The sequence below is a fragment of the Camelina sativa genome, chromosome 19, assembly GCF_000633955.1.
Source record: "Camelina sativa cultivar DH55 chromosome 19, Cs, whole genome shotgun sequence".
Taxonomy (NCBI): domain Eukaryota; kingdom Viridiplantae; phylum Streptophyta; class Magnoliopsida; order Brassicales; family Brassicaceae; genus Camelina; species Camelina sativa.
In genome coordinates, this window is record NC_025703.1 from 3,996,949 (window position 1) to 4,015,739 (window position 18,791).

Here is an 18,791-nt window from a genome sequence, read left to right on the forward strand (position 1 = left end):
CGTCTAAACTTGGATCATTATGATGATTCATTGGTTCTGAATAATCATAATCAGAATCAGAATCTTCACCTTGAATTATCCTACCGAGGGCCTTATTAAAACCTTTGTTTGCCCGGTCACCACTTTCTTTCACATCCTTGTTAGAATCTAGAGAACTACTTCTAAGCTTCTCAACCTCAGGTAATACCTTAAAATTCATATAAGCATCCAAAGGATCAATTTCCTCTTCATCTTTAGGTCCAGCACCTCCACTCTCGGAGACAGTACTCTCCGAGTCTACCATCTTCACTTCTGAGTCTGATTTATTATCTTCATCATCAGATTCTTCTTCAAGAGTCCAAGCCTTTCTGGTCTCTGGACCCTTACTTTCAATTTGAGATTCCTTATGTTTCCTCTGCAACTGTTGCCACTCCTGGAGTCTTCTCCTCCGTTTCTCCACCTTCTTATCCTCAACTTCTTCTTCTTCCATAGAATTCTTCTCACCATTTTCACCCCCATGCCTGCTAGTTCTCTCACTCTCTTTCCTTGTACGTTTCAAGTCACGCTTGATATCATCCTTCTCCTCCCCTCTGCGTGTATCCCTCCCTGTCTCTTCTTCAGAATCACTAATCTTCCTATCCCTCTGTCTCCGCATCTTCTCCCTCTCATCATCATATTCTCTCTTTTCACAATCACTTCTATTAACTCTCTCACACGGTCTCGTACGCCTCTCCTTCTCTCGCCGCGTCTCCTTATCACAATCCTTACGGTCACGATCTCGGCGATTCCTTTTTAAATCGTCATCCCTCCCCATCTTAAACACCACAAATACGGATACAGAACCAATTAATTACGCAGATACAAAGAATTTAACCGCCAGCTCAAAAAATTCCCGGTGACGACGACGAAGACGAAGCTACCGGAAGGGTCGAGACTCGAGAACGAAACCGTACGCAAAAAGTCTCGTTAATGCTTTGCCCTATTTTTCTCATTTTTTATGTAAGGGTTAATTTTGTTGTTTTTAATTAATTAGTAGCAAAATCGAAAGTGGAGGTTCAAGCCTTTAAAATTGGGCCGCTACTTAAAAATCTGAATATTTCAGACAGTTGGGCTTTATAAGGCTCAAGGCCCACTAAACGAGGTTTTCGTCAGTAACCCTAAACGAAACCCTAGTATATTAGTCCTTCTTAAACTGAAGCTGCGAAAGCCCTAATTTCTCAAAAGAGTCTAAAGAGACAGAGAGAGTGAGAGACAGAGAGAAACCTAATCGAGAGAAATGGCCGCCGCCGCTGCTCGTCCTCTCATCACCGTCCAAGGTTTGGACGGTGACATGGCCACCGATCAATCCTCCACCGTCGTATTACCCGACGTCATGACGGCGCCTGTTCGTCCCGACATCGTCAACTTCGTTCACGCGCAAATGTCGAACAACAGCCGTCAGCCTTACGCCGTGTCCAAGAAGGCCGGTCACCAGACCTCCGCTGAGTCCTGGGGAACCGGACGTGCCGTCTCACGTATCCCTCGTGTTCCCGGTGGTGGTACTCACCGTGCTGGTCAAGCAGCGTTCGGTAACATGTGTCGTGGTGGTCGGATGTTCGCTCCTACCAAGATCTGGCGCCGCTGGCACCGTCGTATCAATGTCAACATGAAGCGTCACGCTATCGTCTCAGCCATCGCCGCAACTGCTGTCCCTTCGCTTGTTATGGCTCGTGGTCACCGGATCGAGAACGTTCCTGAGATGCCTCTTGTTGTGAGTGACTCCGCCGAAGGTGTGGAGAAGACCTCAGCTGCGATCAAGGTTTTGAAACAAATCGGTGCTTACGATGATGCTGAGAAGGCCAAGGAAAGCATTGGGATCCGTCCTGGTAAAGGTAAAATGAGGAACCGTCGTTACATTTCTAGGAAGGGTCCTCTTGTGGTTTACGGAACTGAAGGGTCTAAGATAGTTAAGGCGTTTAGGAATCTTCCTGGTGTTGAACTTTGCCATGTTGAGAGACTTAACTTGTTGAAGCTTGCTCCTGGTGGTCACCTTGGTCGGTTCGTGATCTGGACCAAGTCTGCTTTTGAGAAGCTCGAGTCTATCTATGGTTCGTTTGAGAAGCCATCTGAGAAGAAGATGGGATATGTGCTTCCTCGTGCCAAGATGGTGAATGCTGATCTTGCCAGGATTATCAACTCCGATGAGGTTCAGAGTGTTGTGAAGCCGATTAAGAAGGATGCGAAGAGGGCTGTGCTTAAGAAGAATCCATTGAAGAACTTGAATGTGATGTTGAAGTTGAATCCTTATGCTAAGACCGCGAAGAGGATGTCACTGTTGGCTGAAGCACAGAGAGTCAAGGCCAAGAAGGAGAAGCTCACCAAGAAGAGGAAAACCGTTACCAAGGTAATCCCATTACTTCATTTTTTTGTATATCGATCATTGTTTAGTTGTTGTGTATGCATTTCATTTGGCTGAACTGATTTCTTAACTGTGATGTGTTAGGTAGTTGTTTACATTGTATGTTAAGCTGTACAATAAACTATGCCCCTCTGGTTTAGTGTGTGAGTGAATTCAATTTGTAGTGTAGGTCTTACCATTGTAATTCTGAAATGTTGTGGAGTAGTTTCGTCTTGTAAATTGGTTATGTGGGATTCCTTGTCTTGTTATGTACAATTAAAAATTCCCTTCACGAGCTCAATTTTGAAATCATCTTTGTCTTATCTCTTACATCAGGAGGAGGCGTTGGCAATCAAAGCAGCAGGCAAGTCGTGGTACCAGACTATGATCTCCGACAGTGATTACACCGAGTTTGATAACTTCACCAAATGGCTCGGTGCTAGCCAGTAATCATCTCGTCTGCTTTTTTGGCACACTTCCATATTTTAGTCAAAGATTTTGGTCTTTTTTTTTTTAATATCTGTTTTGTGTTTTGGAGTCTGGATATTAATTAAGTTGAATTATGAACAAGTTTCACTTTTCACTTCTTCAGTTCTTACTCCTATATCAGTTTCCTTTATATATTGTTTTGTTCCTTCGTATCTTTTGATGGTATGAACCAAATTAAAGACAAGCCCTAGGTTGAATCTTGGAACTTGGAAGGCTTTTAAGGGTTTAAGCTTCATATTTTTTACCCAGTTAGAAGAGATTATGTTAATTTATTTACTGTTTAGTGTTGATCAGTCCTCAAGTCTTGTGATCAATAGTTAAGGTTAAGCCCAATACAAACTTTTCAAACTAAAGTCAAGAGCAGTTTAACGATATTTGATTAATACATACTTAAGGAAGATAGAATGCCACGTGGTGTATAGGGTTAGTTTGTATCATTATCGTCTTCTATGGTTTCTGGAAGGCGCGCCAAGAGTCTCTTTTTATCTACAAATCATGACCGTCCATCTCACGGCATCTCTAAAAGAAAGACTGAAACTAGAAGCTTCACTTTATCATTAGCCAATTCTATAAATTGATTCGCTAATTAAAGTAAACGACAACTTCTTACAACAACTTGTTCAGGTTTCTCCTTTGATCGATCTCTGTATTTTCCTAGTTAGTTGAGTATGTTCTTGTAATCTTATCTATCGTTATATATAGATTCTTCAGTTTTGAATTCTCTGTGGGGTTTTAAAAAGTCTTTCACGCTTTGCAGAGAGAAGCAAAATTTGAAAAGAATGGTGAAGCAGAGTTACCCCGAAGTGAAAGAAGAATACAAGAAAGCTGTTCAGAGATGCAAGAGGAAGCTCCGTGGTCTTATCGCTGAGAAACATTGTGCTCCCATCGTCCTTCGTCTTGCGTAAGATCCTCCCGCTGGTTCTAATCTGCTCTGTTTCTGTACAGTTTCTTTTGTTTTGTTTATGAGTGTTGCTGCATTTGTGAGTTGTTCAATGGATTGCCTCTGAGAGCAATTTTTTTTGGGAAAATTTGCAGATGGCACTCGGCTGGGACATTTGACGTGAAGACGAAGACTGGAGGACCATTTGGGACGATTAGGCATCCTCAAGAGCTGGCCCATGAAGCTAACAATGGTCTTGATATTGCCGTCAGGCTTCTTGAGCCTATCAAGGAGCTGTTCCCTATGCTTTCATATGCTGATTTCTATCAGGTATATTTCAGTGTGCTGAGTTTTTTTAGGCTGTAATATTTGACCATAGGATGCATCAAATTGTGGTAATTAATAGCCACATATAATCAGGGTTTTTGGATGCATCAATGATTGTAACTTCCAAATGTAGTAGTTACTAGCTTGAGGTGATTTTGTTTGTTGAAACCGCTAAGTTATGACTCAAAAAGGTTCTTCTCTAGGCTCTAGCCTGAGTCGTCTGTTATTGGCCCTCTGGTTTGTTTGCAAAGAAATCGAAGAGATTATATACTAGATTCACATATGTATGATTATAACTGAATTTAGAAATTTACCTTGTATTTCCTATCGGTATAACGGCTTGATTCATTTGTTTTTTCTTGGTCACTGTAGCTAGCTGGAGTTGTTGCTGTTGAAATCACTGGAGGACCCGAGATTCCATTCCATCCTGGTAGACTGGTGAGTCAATATTCAAGTTCTTCTTGTTGAAACGCAACTCACTGATGATTGATGATGGTCTGATACAGACACCACCAAAGTGACGTTTTCTCTCTTCTTAGTAATGTTCATGTGATTAACTGAACCAAGCTTCATCTTTCAGGACAAAGTTGAGCCACCTCCTGAAGGTCGTCTGCCTCAGGCCACCAAAGGTAAAGCAGATCTTATTAAAACAATGCTTTTAGTTTGAATTCAGGTACCAGATTGTAGATACATGTTTATAATCTTTATTGTAAATTCAGGTGTGGATCATCTAAGAGATGTGTTTGGTCGGATGGGACTCAATGACAAAGATATTGTTGCATTGTCTGGTGGACACACCTTGGTATGTATGCTGCATCTAGAAACAAAAGACCTATAATTGAGCCTAAAATATGTGCTCTTCTCAGTTTTGGCTCATCATACCAACTTTTACTTTCAGGGTCGGTGCCACAAGGAGCGCTCAGGATTTGAGGGAGCATGGACACAAAATCCTCTTATTTTTGACAACTCCTATTTCAAGTAAGATCAGTTTCTCTCTGCTTATGTTTTCCTCATGCTTGAAATTGGACCGGAGCTGAATCAGAAGCTCTTGAATCTTAATGGTTTATCAAACAGAGAGATACTAAGCGGAGAGAAAGAAGGACTTCTTCAACTACCAACCGACAAGGCTCTTCTCGAGGATCCTCATTTTCGTCCATTTGTTGAGAGATATGCTGCAGTAAGTAACACAACTCATCATTTCATGATTCTCATGATCATATATATATCGGCAAACGGATTTATCACTGATTCAAATGTTACTCTCAGGATGAGGATGCCTTCTTTGAAGACTACTCGGAAGCTCATCTGAAGTTGTCTGAACTTGGGTACATTTCTCTTTAACTTTTTCTTTTTGTTTTGATGTAATGTCGTAAACTTTGATATATTCCTCAGAAAACTCAACTCACAAACACCCGATTTTGTCTAAAAACCGATCATAATGAATTAAACTCAACTCAGAGGAAGTTATCACATGGGTCTTTGTTTATGTGCTTTGCAGGTTTGCTGACTAAGGAGTAATCAGTTGGAATCTGGCGTCAATGCCCTATTTCTTGATTACTGTTCTCTCGCATTATCATTGTAATCATATTAAAACAGAACCAAAAAACAGTAAAATCGAATGTTGTATTGTACGTGTGCCTTGGGGTTGTGTTGTAACTAATGAAATAAGACAACTCAGTTGATGTAAACAAACAAGTCTCTTTACAACATCTTCATATACATGTTTGGAGGCTAATAAGTAATCTCGTAGTTAACTAAACTACATATTGATAGTTGTGTTATCGTAGTTTTAAATCTATGACATTCGAGCATTTGTGATCGAAATTATGGATCCACCAAAAAAAAATGAATATTATATTTGAATCAAAAATACAATATGGAGATATTTAAATATGAACCGATGCTTGAATCTCAATACGGCGACGTAGCACAACTCTGTTCCACCCAAATAATCCATTTTCATTACAGGACACACACACACACTCTCTCTCTTCGATGGACCTAAGATGAACATTCTCCGACCTCCGACGTCATCATCGTCGTTTCCACCTTACCAAAACTCCGCTCCGTTAACCCCACCGGTGGTTTTCTCTCTCACCCACATCCCCATAAATCTCTGCTTCACCGCCGCTGGTCGATTCACGCGCCGCCAATTTTTCCAACGGTCCGCTTCCGGCACTGCTAATAGCTCCGCCGGAGACCTCTCTTCCTTCTTGGGCTCTCCATCAGAGGCCTACTCAACACACAACGACCAAGACCTTCTGTTTCTACTCCGTAATAGAAGAACAGATGAAGCTTGGGCTAAGTATGTTCAATCCACTCATCTCCCTGGACCAACTTGTCTTAGCCGTTTAGTTTCTCAATTATCTTATCAATCCAAACCCGAGAGCCTCACGCGCGCTCAATCTATCCTCACGCGCCTCCGCAATGAACGTCAGCTTCATCGTCTTGACGCCAATTCCCTCGGTCTCCTCGCCATGGCTGCAGCCAAGTCTGGTCAAACCCTTTACGCCGTCTCCGTCATCAAGTCAATGCTCCGTTCCGGTTACTTACCTCACGTTAAAGCGTGGACAGCTGCGGTAGCTAGCCTCTCTGCTGCCGGAGATGACGGACCGGAGGAATCTATCAAACTATTCACGGCTATTACGCGACGAGTCAAACGTTTCGGCGACCAATCTTTGGTTGCTCAATCTAGGCCTGATACGGCGGCGTTTAACGCGGTGCTTAACGCTTGTGCTAATCTTGGTGATACTGACAAGTACTGGAAGCTGTTCCACGAGATGTCTGAGTGGGAATGTGAGCCTGATGTTTTGAGTTACAACGTTATGATCAAGTTGTGTGCGAGGGTTGATAGGAAGGAACTGATTGTTTTTGTGTTGGAGAGGATTATTGATAAAGGGATTAAGGTTTGTATGACTACAATGCATTCTCTTGTTGCAGCTTATGTTGGTTTTGGTGATTTGAGGACTGCTGAGAGAGTTGTTCAAGCGATGAGGGAGAAAAGGAGAGATCTTTGTAAGGTTCTACGAGAGTGCAATGCAGAGGATTTGAAGGAGAAAGAAGAGGAAGAAGCAGAAGATGATGATGATGATGCGTTTGAGGATGATGAAGATTCAGGTTATTCGGCTCAAGATGAGGTAAGCAGCAGTGAAGAGGAGTTTGAGGATGTGTTCAAGAAATTGCTACCTAACTCGGTTGATCCGAGGAGTGACCCACCATTGTTGCCCAAAGTCTTTGCTCCAGACTCAAGAATCTACACGACGTTGATGAAAGGTTATATGAAGAATGGGCGTGTGGCAGACACAGCTAGAATGCTCGAGGCGATGAGGCGTCAAGATGATAGAAATAGCCACCCGGATGAAGTTACATACACCACGGTTGTGTCAGCTTTTGTCAAAGCTGGGTTGATGGACAGAGCACGGCAGGTGTTAGCCGAGATGGCTCGGGTGGGTGTTCCTGCGAATAGGATTACATATAATGTTTTGCTCAAAGGATATTGTAAGCAGTTGCAGATAGACAGGGCAGAGGATTTACTAAGAGAGATGGCTGAAGATGCAGGGGTCGAGCCGGACGTGGTTTCCTATAACATCATTATAGATGGATGCATTCTTATAGATGATAGCGCAGGAGCTCTAGCATTTTTCAATGAAATGAGAACGAGAGGGATTGCACCAACTAAGATTAGTTACACAACTTTGATGAAGGCTTTTGCAATGTCAGGGCAACCCAAGTTGGCGAATAGGGTGTTTGATGAGATGATGAATGATCCAAGGGTCAAAGTTGATCTGATCGCATGGAACATGTTGATTGAAGGGTATTGCAGGCTAGGTTTGATTGAAGATGCTCAGAGAATAGTTTCAAGAATGAAAGAAAACGGGTTTTACCCAAATGTGGCTACCTATGGGAGCCTAGCCAATGGGGTTTCTCTGGCGAGGAAACCTGGTGAGGCGCTCTTGCTTTGGAAGGAGATAAAGGAAAGGTGTGAAGTGAAAAAGAAAGAAGCATCTTCAGATTCTTCTTCAGATCCTTCTCCTCCGATGCTGAAACCGGATGAAGGGTTGTTAGATACACTAGCAGATATATGTGTCAGGGCTGCGTTTTTCAAGAAGGCATTGGAGATAATTGCATGCATGGAGGAGAATGGGATACCTCCGAATAAGACTAAGTACAAGAAGATTTATGTGGAGATGCACTCGAGGATGTTCACTAGCAAACATGCTTCACAAGCCAGAGTAGATAGGCGGGTAGAACGAAAGAGAGCGGCTGAAGCTTTCAAGTTTTGGCTCGGTTTACCTAATTCTTACTATGGAAGTGAATGGAAGTTAGGTCCAAGAGAAGACTAGATCATTATATTGATCAGGCTGCTCTCTTATACAACAATGTATACTAGGTTCTACCGTAGATGTAAGTCAGTAGGTGAGTGAAGAACAACATAATCATTCAACACAAGTCCATGTAATAATACTAAGGAGTTTCTGGCATTGTGTAATATACAATTGACTGTTTTTATAATCAGGCTCATAATTAGATTTGAACAATACAATGGCAATGCACATGCTAAATTTACTTTAAATTTCTGTTCTAAGAAAGGTTTTTACTTGGAATGCTAATCATCTTGACCTGGATGACTGGCTCCGGGAATAAGATGAGGAGAGGACCTATACATGAAATTATGGCAGGGTAGAGATTAAAATCTGATCTTTTATCCATCTTTTATCTGTTTATTTCTCATTCTTGTCTCTGAGTTGGGTGAAGGTATCTACCTGGTAAGTCTTTGGCCCCTTCTTGAGCAAATATCCGGCAATATTCAGGTTCTCTAGGAAAGTATCGATGTCTGGAACTCGTAGGCCAATCCTATCAGCTAAACTATACATCTCCTGCAGTAAAATGTTTTTGAGTAAGAAATTGGTCATCCGATAATTAAGTGTCAGAGTAGCCACTAGCAAAATGTCGAGGCGAGAAGTTGTCCATACAGAAACAGAGAAACAATCTTTCTGCTGCAGCTCTGATTGCTTATCAAGAGCACTTAAGAAACGTTTGGCCTCCTTTTGTTGACTCATTCCTCCACTCCTACCAAAATCCACAACCCCATGTTCATCTATAAGCTTATCATACAACGATTCTTTCATTATTTCAACCACATCCTGTAGTAGCAAATCCAAGGACAGAAGTCAAGACAATTTGTCCAAGCCAACATCACAACAACGCAGATTTGAATTGAAATTTTCAAGCTAGCTGCTTATCTTATCAACAATAACGAGCAGATAACATAATACTTGTATACATGTATGGCATGGATGTTAAGTCGAGTCTATGGTCAAACATATGCATGTAAGAACAGAAATAGGGTACAAGACATTTCATGTTCTGGCTTACCATGGCGTCTTGGACTGTTATTTCTTCCCTCAAGTCAACCCGAGCTCTAGCTTGCGCAAGCCTAACCAAACTTTCCAGTTGTCTTGCTGTTATTGGTGTGCTATCAGCAGAAGTGTTATGGTCTCTCAGCTTCAAGTAAAACTTCTTTATGATCTCTCCAGCTTCCTTTGACATCCTGAACAGAAAAAGAGATGTTAACCATAAGGCCTAAAGTAGCTCGCGGGCATTTAGTAGTTGCAGCTGGGATACAGATCAAATTACTTAGGGTTGACAAAAGTCCGTGCATAAGCAACATATTTCCTAAGCAACTGGCCAGGAACGGGAGAAAAGTCGTCATCTTTCTTAGAGTCTAACCGCAGTCTTGAAAGTAGAGAATTCCCTTTCGCATTTATATTTGCATATCCAGCATTCTGTGATGATGCTGCATTAAATATTAAGCAAGAAGTCAATAATTTATCTTTCATAAGGCGATGTTTATACTAGCTATATACCTAACAACCAAAAGAAAGTGGACCTAGCTTAAACTTCTTCAATGCAGGTGTTGTTTCTCCACTTGCAGAATGAAGCTGCGAGAAATAATAAAAGGTAATCAATGGCTCTGAATTAACAAACGAGTAGAGTCAATAGAGTCTTTTCACAAACTAGAATAGCTCTTCTATCCACCAAGTAGTTCATATAAGGTTTACAATGAGACAACGTTCAGATATGTCAAATGAACTATAGCTGTAGCTGTAACTGATTTGTTCCATCTACGAGAGATAAAAATCTGCTAATAGATATGTGAGGCATGCTCCACAACAAAAATTTGAGATGAAGAGACTCACCGACATAATATGTTCTGAGACTTGCTTATCGAGTAGCTCATCAGGTTTGTCAAGTAATATGAAAACTAAATCAAACCGTGAGAGAAGGGCAGCACTCATTTTTAAGTTCTCGTTTACAGTTTTTGCACGGCTGAAAATGAGATCATAAAGACAACGTTAAATATCGTAACTATAATTCAAACATTCCCACAATGATGAGTAGCAAAGTAAGAAAATTACTTGTAGTGGCCACAAACAGGATTTGCTGCTGCTATAACAGAAGTTCGAGCTGATAGACTAGCTACAAGCCCAGCCTTTGCAACAGAGACACATTGTTGTTCCATTGCTTCTAGCAGTGCCTGTGGCAAAGTGATGTAAGTAATGAGAAAAAAATGCAGCATCAGAAGTAATGCTTTGCTGATAAGAAAAAACCTGATGCTCGGTGGTCATTTTATCGAACTCATCAATACAGCACAACCCCCCATCTGCGAGTACCATGGCACCTGCTCACAGGTAGCACTAGGTTAATAAATACGAAGGTTTCTCGTCCTACACACAAATCAGTTGAAGATATTTTCAAGTAAGAGTTCCTACTTCCTACGCATGTACAACTTTTCACTAGTGTGAAGTTCTTCAATAAAACTATATCCTAATTCTGATTAAAACTGTTGAAGATGCAAATCCTTGAATGAACTATCTATATCTTGTTAAATGAGCCCCCATTCTAGCAAAACTATAAGACAGCAGTATAAAATTCACATAAAATGATATCACTTGAAACCGATTAAGGTATGCCACACCCTCAAGCATAAAAAATAAGCAAATCGTTTTAGCACCTCTGACGCAACTAGACTGCAACTACGTATTTTAGTAAAACTATCTATCAACAGCATCGCAAACCCATATTGGAAACAGTATAATCATATGCTATGTAAGTTTGTATTGGCTAAATAAAGCAGAGGGAAGGAGCTACCAGCCTCAAACGCATAGTCATTCGTCATGGAATCTTTCACCACAGCAACAGTGAGCCCTGCTTTAGTTGTCGCATTACCACATACATAAATGCCACGCGGGGAAATGGCAGCTGCTGCTTGCAAAAGCTGACTTTTGCCCAATCCAGGGTCACCTATTATGCATCGAAAATCATTAATCCAAATTTGGTGCTTCAATCTAGTTATGAAAAACCTTCCCTCAGTTCATGTACTCTATAGCCTAGGTTTATACCAATGAATAAAAATATTGATTCGAAAGCTTACCAACAATTATGACATGAATGTCTCCCCTGACTGGAACTTTGTTCCGATCCATTGAGTGCTTCCTTACACCTCCAAAAAGAGATAGTGTTATCCCAGCTGTTGAAATGATAAGAAAAAATAACAAACAACAGAAGTATTATGGTGTGCAATTCTTCGAATTGTAATCATCATGTCTTTACCAATGATATCCCAGGGAAACTTGTTATTGAGAGATGTATAACCTTTGACAATTTCATGGCCATAAATAGACGGGCAGACTGAATGAAGTATGAGACGGAATGTATCAGATCCATATTCTTCTTTGAACTTCACAATAAATTCCAAGTCTCTCTGTGAGAATGAATATAAGTCACCAACATCTGCAGACTGGGTACTGCTACTAGAGTCTTCTGAGTTCTCAAATGCAGACTGCCGCTTGGTATTTTTCACTGAAACTGCCTCTATAAACAAATAGTAAAATCCTTGATTCTTGGTCTTCGATTTCCCTGAAACAGTAGCATTTTAAATGTTTGTTAAGTTTAAGCATAGCTTAGCACATTGAATCAAGGGAATCTCTCTGAGAGTATGGTAAAATGGTATTTAACACCACTAGTGAGGCTTTTAGTTCCTTTATCTTTGGTAAAAAGTCATTATGGGTAACACAAACAACTGATCTGTGTTCTAATTTACTTTCCTGCAATGAGAAGCCCAAAACCCATAGAAGAAAACTGCAAGAGAGAAATTTCTAGCTATTCTACGGTTTAAGGATAGCAGGCGTTTGGGCATGGTATTGTTTAGAAAATATTGGACACAACAAGGATTGATAATTTATAGACCAATACCTCCTCCGATATCCATGTAATTATTAATGACCCCTATAATCCCCGTAACTGTCACCACATCACCAGGGATACATGTGTTCACAAGGTCTTCCGTCAGCTCACATTCTACAGTTCGGGGTACCCGTCCTTCTTACATGGTCTTCAGGCTTTTGCATTTCCTGTACCCTAAAATACATTTGGAGAGCTGCTTAACAATGCAAGATACATAACTAACAAATATGAAGGACACAAAATGATAAGGCGCAAATAGAAGAACACCTGATTTTCTGAAAGTCGATTGTCTGAGCTGAGGACCGGATTGGAGTAAACGTTTTGGACTTGCATCCATGAGCATCACATTTTAGGGGAGGTGAAAACTTTCCATCAGTAAATTCCCGGGTTATGCTAGTTTTGCACTTTGCACAGTCAAAAGCCATCTGTGTGACAAGGGGCTTCACAGTACTAACTTTAACAACAGTCCCATGAACTGTTACAAGCTTTCCTGCAATTTTCAAAGCACACACTCATGGTACATCTCACTTAAAGTTTATCATCATATTACTAAATACGCGAAATGAGCAGTCTACCAATATATGCTGCTCTCAGGTTTTTCAGGCAGATAGAAGATTCTGGATAATTATAGAGACGAACATTGATCTTCATGTCCTTCTCAAATTCATTAGTCTCCCATTGACCTAAAAGAACCTGTGAAAGATGAAATAAGTCTTCATCTCATGCCAAACAAGAAAACAAAACATAGTGAACTTTAATACCTTACCTTGTGAACTGCAGCATTCATACATGGGATAACTCCTTTGGGATTATCCTCCAGATTTAAGAAAAAGTTCTCGATATCGGATATTTTCTTGAATTGTTGGAGATCAAGAGACAAAGAGAAGGAACCACCACCTTCTTCATTTACCTGTTTCTCTCCCAATTTGTGTCAATAGTCCCATGCCATGAAAAAGAACTTATAAACTTGTTTCTCATCTAAGAATAACTAACTGAGGTAAACGAATCTACTCAGTCTACCCTGATTTAAAGCCAAATCGAGCTAATTAGGTTACAGAGTATACAGGAAAATTGCTATAACAAGCTTCACTCAAATTCGATTCATAGATATCTGATGCAAAACTTATCGTCAATTGAGTTTATAAAGCACTAATCTGAAGGTGGCGAATATACCTGAGAAACTAGGTCTCTACCAGGAGAGGCGGAGAATATGCGGATGAGCTCCGCCGTGAGCAGCAACTTCTCCTCGTCGATAGCCAAGTTCTCGTTGTCCCTGATATACACAGCTAATAATTTCCCTATGTCGATGGAATCAATTCCGGTGATCTACGGCGACTCGAATTCATACTTGCACCGTCGCTGCCGCCTCCGTAAAACCCCATCACCGCTTAAATCACCGTAACTCGTTCGTCCGTCAGTCACTGAGTAAATATCGCTTCGGCCAATGGGTTTTGGCGGGAAAAAAAGAAGTAATAAGGCTTTTTTGGTAAGTGGGCCGAATGATTAAACCCAAAAACCCAGAGATAAGAAAAAATAAATAGGATAAAATCATTAAAAACAAAAAGCTTTAGTTGTCCGCCACGTGGACAATGGCGCACAACAAACAAAAAAAGGAAAAAAGAGTAAAAGACCCAAAACGAGAAACCCGTCTCTGGTTTTTAGATTTGACGTCTTCGCTTCGTTTACTTCATTCAAGAAACCCGAGCTCCCGCCGCCGGGATATTAGCTGTTCATCACGACCGTCATCGGAGGTTTGTTTGCGAGCTTCTTCTTCTTCTCTCTCTCTCTCTCGATTTATCTCTTCTTCTTCTTTTAGGTGCTGTTACTTGTTTTCTTTGGAAATGACTTAATTTCTGATGATTTACTTGTCTCCGTTCTTTTAGGGTTTTTGTTTTTGGTACTGCTTATGACGACGGAATCAGAAGGTATTGATTCGGTCTCAGACGTTATTGATGGCTCTAATGCGTCGACGCTTGAGGTCAGAAATGCTCAAATGTCTGAAACCCTAGCTGGTCAAGCTCAGGAGCTGATAGCGAAGCCTGATGGAGATGAGCAGGAAGGAAACGGAAGCTTAGCTTCAGCTGGTGATGATGAGATGGAGGAAACAAATGTTATTACTGATCTGCAGAAGCAAACGAAATCTGTAAATGGAGGGTTAGATCTAGGCATTGGAACCGAAAATGTAGGTGGAGAGAGTAACGAAAGTGAGAAGAAGGTCCTAGTAGATAGTGAAGAGGTACTTCAGGTTGAGAAGGAAGTTGAACCTGACTTGGTCTGTTCTCATGGCGCTGATCTCAGTGATGTGAAGGTTTCTGATGCCAGATTGGATAGTGAAGACCTTGTTGAGAAAAGAAAACCTGATGGCTTAGATAAGCAAGGAACAAAAGTTGATGACTTGGATGTTGTATGTTTTATGGGTTTAGAACCGCATGAGAGCAAGGATGAGAGTATTTTGGTTGATGATAAGGCATCTGTAACTGCGAAGATGAAGATCTCTGACTCAGATTTGGTTTGGGCTAAAGTAAGGAGCCATCCATGGTGGCCTGGACAGGTGTTTGATGCTTCGGCTGCAACAGACAAAGCAAAGAAGCACTTCAAGAAAGGAAGTTTCTTAGTTACATATTTCGGAGATTGCACCTTTGCTTGGAACGATGCATCACGGATAAAGCCTTTTCGACAGCATTTCTCCCAAATGGCGAAGCAGAGTAGTCTACCAGATTTTATTGATGCTATGGATTTTGCTTTAGAAGAGGTTTCAAGAAGGATAGAGTTTGGTTTAGCTTGTTCTTGTATTTCAGAGGAAGTCTATCAGAAGATCAAGAGTCAGAACATAATCAATCCTGGTATCCGAGAAGATTCAAGCTCAATACACGGTGGAGATAAGGTCTCAAGTGCTATCTTCTTTGAACCTGCAAACCTTGTGGAATATGTGAAGCGTTTAGCACGCTCTCTTAGCTCTGATGCTACTGATGCGCTGCAGCTTGTAAGTCAGAGAGCACGATTATTAGCTTATAATCGCTGGAAAGGCTATACTGAACTCCCTGAGTTTGAGACACTTCAGGGCTCAGTAGAGTCTGCTCCCAAAACTTCTCCTGCAGAAGAGAAAATTAGCTTAGTGAAAGTTTCTAATCCTGAATTGAAAAAGAGTAAACAAGTTTATACTAAAAGGAGAAAGACAAGAGACCAAGATGACTGTAAACACGATGGAGTGTTTGAATATGAAGATACTACTGTTCCAAAGAAAAAGGAGAAAACTTTGGCAGAGTTCATTGCTGAGAAACGCTTAAGCAGACATAAAGGGAACATATCACAAGAAAAGTCTGGGGAAGTTCCGAATTGTGAAAAGAAACGCAAGGTTGTGCTTTCAAAACTTCCCAAGTCCACAAAGAAGATCAAGGCGAACCTGGAAACAGAGGATCCAGGATCTCCCATTCCTCCCGAAAGTGATCGAAAAATTAGTTCTTCTGCAAGTGATAAGATTACACCAGGGAAAACTAGAAAAAGTTTTGGAATTGGGGCAAGCATATTGAAAGTAGCAAACCAGATGCACAGTTCAACACCTACCAGACTCTTACCTTGCAGTGATTCGACCTCCAAAAAGGCAGCCAAAAGCAATGGTAGTGGAAAAAGTCTCCAGGAGAAGCCTAAAGCCAAAACATTATCTAAAAGAGATAATTCTCCTTTAACCAATGAAAAGCTTTCAAGCCCTCAGGCTGCTTCTGTTACCAAAACCCCAAGTGCGAAATCCAATTCCATCAGCATCGACCACCAACTATCTGGAGAACTTGAACAGGTCATAAAAGAAGCACCTAGTACTACCCTTCTGAAGGACCCGATGTTGGAGTTGAGGGACTTGAAAGACTCTTCTAAAGAGCAAATGGGAAATGAGGATAGGAATGAAGCTGCAGATGAGATTATGATAGAGGACAGCAATCTCTAACTGGGGAGAATAACAGTGGTTCGGACTTGAAAGATCAGCCTAGTGACAAGAACTGCTCTGATGGATCTGATACTTGCAAAAATGGTTCTGCAGAGTAGGAATGCTCAGCATCAGCGTCTAACCCACTAATACGGATCAAGTGGAATATGACTTGGCAATTGGCATCTTCTCTTTCAAAGTTTAGGATTGTGTGAATTTTTATCAGGGTAGAACCAACACTTTTGTATGAGAGAAAAAAGTTTGTTTCAAAGTTATTTTTGTTTGCAGACTTGACTTTTACTACTGGTAAATATTTCAATTTAAGAATTCAGTTGCATATAATATGATTTTAACAAGTGCTCCGTAGTCCGTAGGATAAAATGGGACAAATTATGAGAACTTCATCATATTGGGAAAAGAATACTAGGGTAATTAGCATCCAAAATAAATGAAACAAAAATAAGATAAACTCATACTCCTCGTAATAAGATGTCACTGAAACTTGAAGTAGAACATAGACATGTCTTCAAATATCAAAAAAAAATCCTTCCTTGTAAAGTAGTAGAGCTTAAGACCTAGGCTTCTCCTTCTTCTCCTTGAAGAGAGCATTGAGTGAGACACCAGACACCTTCACCACCTTAAACCTAACTCCGGGAATATCTCCAACAGCATGACCTTTACGCCCAAATCCAGCAATCAACACTTCGTCTTGCACACAAAGATTAAAGAGTCAAGAAATTGGACACATTAACAGAATATCCCTGATTGATTACTCAAGGCAGTTCTCATCTAACTTACATTTTCTTCAATGTAGTTCAAACAACCATCATTGGGGACAAAAGCAGCAATCTTTTTACCGTTCTTGATCAACTGAACTCTAGCACACTTACGGATAGCAGAGTTAGGCTGCTTAGCCTCAATACCACTGCATAATGAAACACAAGAGTCTCTTCAAAGTCAAGATCTATACTCAAAAATCAACAAAAAGGTAAAATTTACATGATAATACAAACTTACATTTTCTCAAGGACGATTCCTTTAGCATGAGAAGATCCAGCAAAAGGCTTCTTCCACTCGTTACCTTGGTGAGATTTCTTGAAACCCTTGTCAGCCCACCTCTGACTAATCCTATGCCTCTTAAGCTTGCGCCCAGAGCCCATACCACGTGGCTAACTAAAGAGAGATTATTCAAAGACAAAGACATAACAAAATGAGAAATCCACTAACTGAGATGCCCAGATAATCAAATTCGTAAGATAAAAAACAAATATGCACTGGCACTAGTAAGCAAAATCACCAATTCCATAATTCCCAGAGAAGTTAGAGATGAAATAGAACAAGCACTGCAACAAATCCTAAACCCAACATAACATATGACACTACTTGCATTTCACCCGAGACCAATAAAAGAAACATAAACATAGTCCCTTAAACAGAGAGATGAGATTGAACACGAAGAATCAAAGAGAGGGAAACCATACCCCATGTTGACGACGGCGCGAGAGAGATGAGATGAGCTGAAAACTGCGAAAGGCTCGAGCTTTTTTCTTTTTAGTTCTCGAGGGAGAGAGACCCTAGTGTTAAGAAAATAATTATATAGGGTTTGGTCAAGACTCGTGACTGTGCCGGTTAACCCTAAACCGCCGTCTGTCATAAAACTTAAAACATGTAATGAAACCGACTTAAGTGGCCCATCACATGTTTAGCCCAAATATTAAAAAAGCCCAACAATAATTATATATACGGAACGAACGACCGCGTACGATTACTACCATGTCCTTAAGGTATACGCTGCTCCGAGTCACGTGCACGGTGCACCTACTACTACTACCCCACACGACCCCCACACTATCCGCCACGTCAGCAAAACCATAAAAACCCGGCTGTAGCAGGTAAAAAGGCACACAAAGCAAAGCATTAGGAAGCGCACGACACGCAACCGGTTCAGCCGGTTCTCTCCATCGAAAAAACGACATGCACGACCGTCCATTTTCTCAAAAGAGCGACCTTGATCTAACGGTCCGTATTTGTTTATTCAACCGAAGCTAAAGAAGAAAAAAAGGATCGTCAATGGCGGACTGGAGTAGTTTTCATTTACTTACATTAACCAGTCAAAAAAATGTTCAATGGAAAGAAGAAGAAGAAGACTAAATTGGTGACCATCCTCCCCAACGTCTAAGCTGTTTCTTTCTGCTGCGTCATATGGTAAGAGAAACTTTTGTCTCTTTCGATTTCTCTCTAATATAAAAGAGAAGTTTTGATTCGTTTATATTCTCTTTGAGATATTTTAAATGGAAAGAAGTGATTTTTTATATAATATGAAAGAAAAAAGAGTGAGCTTGAAGTTCACGCTTGTAAAGGTGTCAGTTTTGCAGCTCATTCTCTCAGCCATGTTCTTCTCTTCTCTCTCGCGCTCTTTGTGTTTCTTTCTCTTTTCCTCATAATAAAACCCCACTTTAAATGTATGTGCAGCTCTTCTTCTTCTTCTTCTTGTCATTGCTCTGAAGACTAGGTTTCGGACTTCGGATCCGGATTTAGGGATTTCGTTTTTTTTTTTTTTTTTTTGATAATGG

At 40.7% G+C, this 18,791-nt stretch overlaps 6 protein-coding genes and 1 pseudogene across 7 annotated transcripts; 4 read left to right on the top strand and 3 right to left on the bottom strand.

Annotated features, from left to right (window-relative positions):
• On the bottom strand, window positions 2–961 carry LOC104767393 (DEAD-box ATP-dependent RNA helicase 42-like; the record flags this gene model as incomplete). Its single annotated transcript, XM_019240795.1, has 1 exon — window positions 2–961. A coding segment is annotated over exon 1 (792 nt), but the record flags the coding sequence as incomplete, so codon positions are not given.
• On the top strand, window positions 1,177–2,997 carry LOC104764659 (60S ribosomal protein L4-1-like). Its single transcript, XM_010488232.2, has 2 exons — window positions 1,177–2,362; window positions 2,693–2,997. The coding sequence occupies exons 1-2, from the start codon at window positions 1,256–1,258 to the stop codon at window positions 2,804–2,806; spliced, it is 1,221 nt and encodes a 406-aa protein (XP_010486534.1). The 5' UTR covers window positions 1,177–1,255; the 3' UTR covers window positions 2,807–2,997.
• Window positions 3,403–5,765, top strand: LOC104764660 (L-ascorbate peroxidase 2, cytosolic). Of its 2 annotated transcripts, none has more exons than XM_010488234.2 (10): window positions 3,403–3,469; window positions 3,603–3,746; window positions 3,881–4,055; window positions 4,425–4,490; window positions 4,633–4,681; window positions 4,772–4,854; window positions 4,951–5,030; window positions 5,127–5,229; window positions 5,319–5,377; window positions 5,551–5,765. In XM_010488234.2, exons 2-10 carry the CDS (start codon window positions 3,625–3,627, stop codon window positions 5,561–5,563), a joined length of 750 nt encoding a protein of 249 aa, XP_010486536.1. In that variant the 5' UTR covers window positions 3,403–3,469; window positions 3,603–3,624; the 3' UTR covers window positions 5,564–5,765. The 2 variants fall into 2 exon arrangements, with proteins under 2 accessions (XP_010486536.1, XP_010486535.1); XM_010488233.1 differs by having other exon boundaries at window positions 3,406–3,511.
• Window positions 5,961–8,605, top strand: LOC104764662 (pentatricopeptide repeat-containing protein At3g09650, chloroplastic). Its single transcript, XM_010488236.2, has one exon. The coding sequence runs from the start codon at window positions 6,059–6,061 to the stop codon at window positions 8,393–8,395; it is 2,337 nt and encodes a 778-aa protein (XP_010486538.1). The 5' UTR covers window positions 5,961–6,058; the 3' UTR covers window positions 8,396–8,605.
• Window positions 8,618–13,748, bottom strand: LOC104764661 (annotated as a pseudogene).
• LOC104764663 lies at window positions 13,931–16,537 on the top strand. Its single transcript, XM_019241297.1, has 2 exons — window positions 13,931–14,050; window positions 14,183–16,537. The coding sequence occupies exon 2, from the start codon at window positions 14,206–14,208 to the stop codon at window positions 16,237–16,239; it is 2,034 nt and encodes a 677-aa protein (XP_019096842.1). The 5' UTR covers window positions 13,931–14,050; window positions 14,183–14,205; the 3' UTR covers window positions 16,240–16,537.
• LOC104764664 (40S ribosomal protein S23-2-like) lies at window positions 16,628–18,200 on the bottom strand. Its single transcript, XM_010488237.2, has 4 exons — window positions 17,700–18,200; window positions 17,236–17,391; window positions 17,017–17,143; window positions 16,628–16,927 (listed from the first exon to the last, which is right to left on the bottom strand). Exons 2-4 carry the CDS (start codon window positions 17,376–17,378, stop codon window positions 16,787–16,789), a joined length of 411 nt encoding a protein of 136 aa, XP_010486539.1. The 5' UTR covers window positions 17,379–17,391; window positions 17,700–18,200; the 3' UTR covers window positions 16,628–16,786.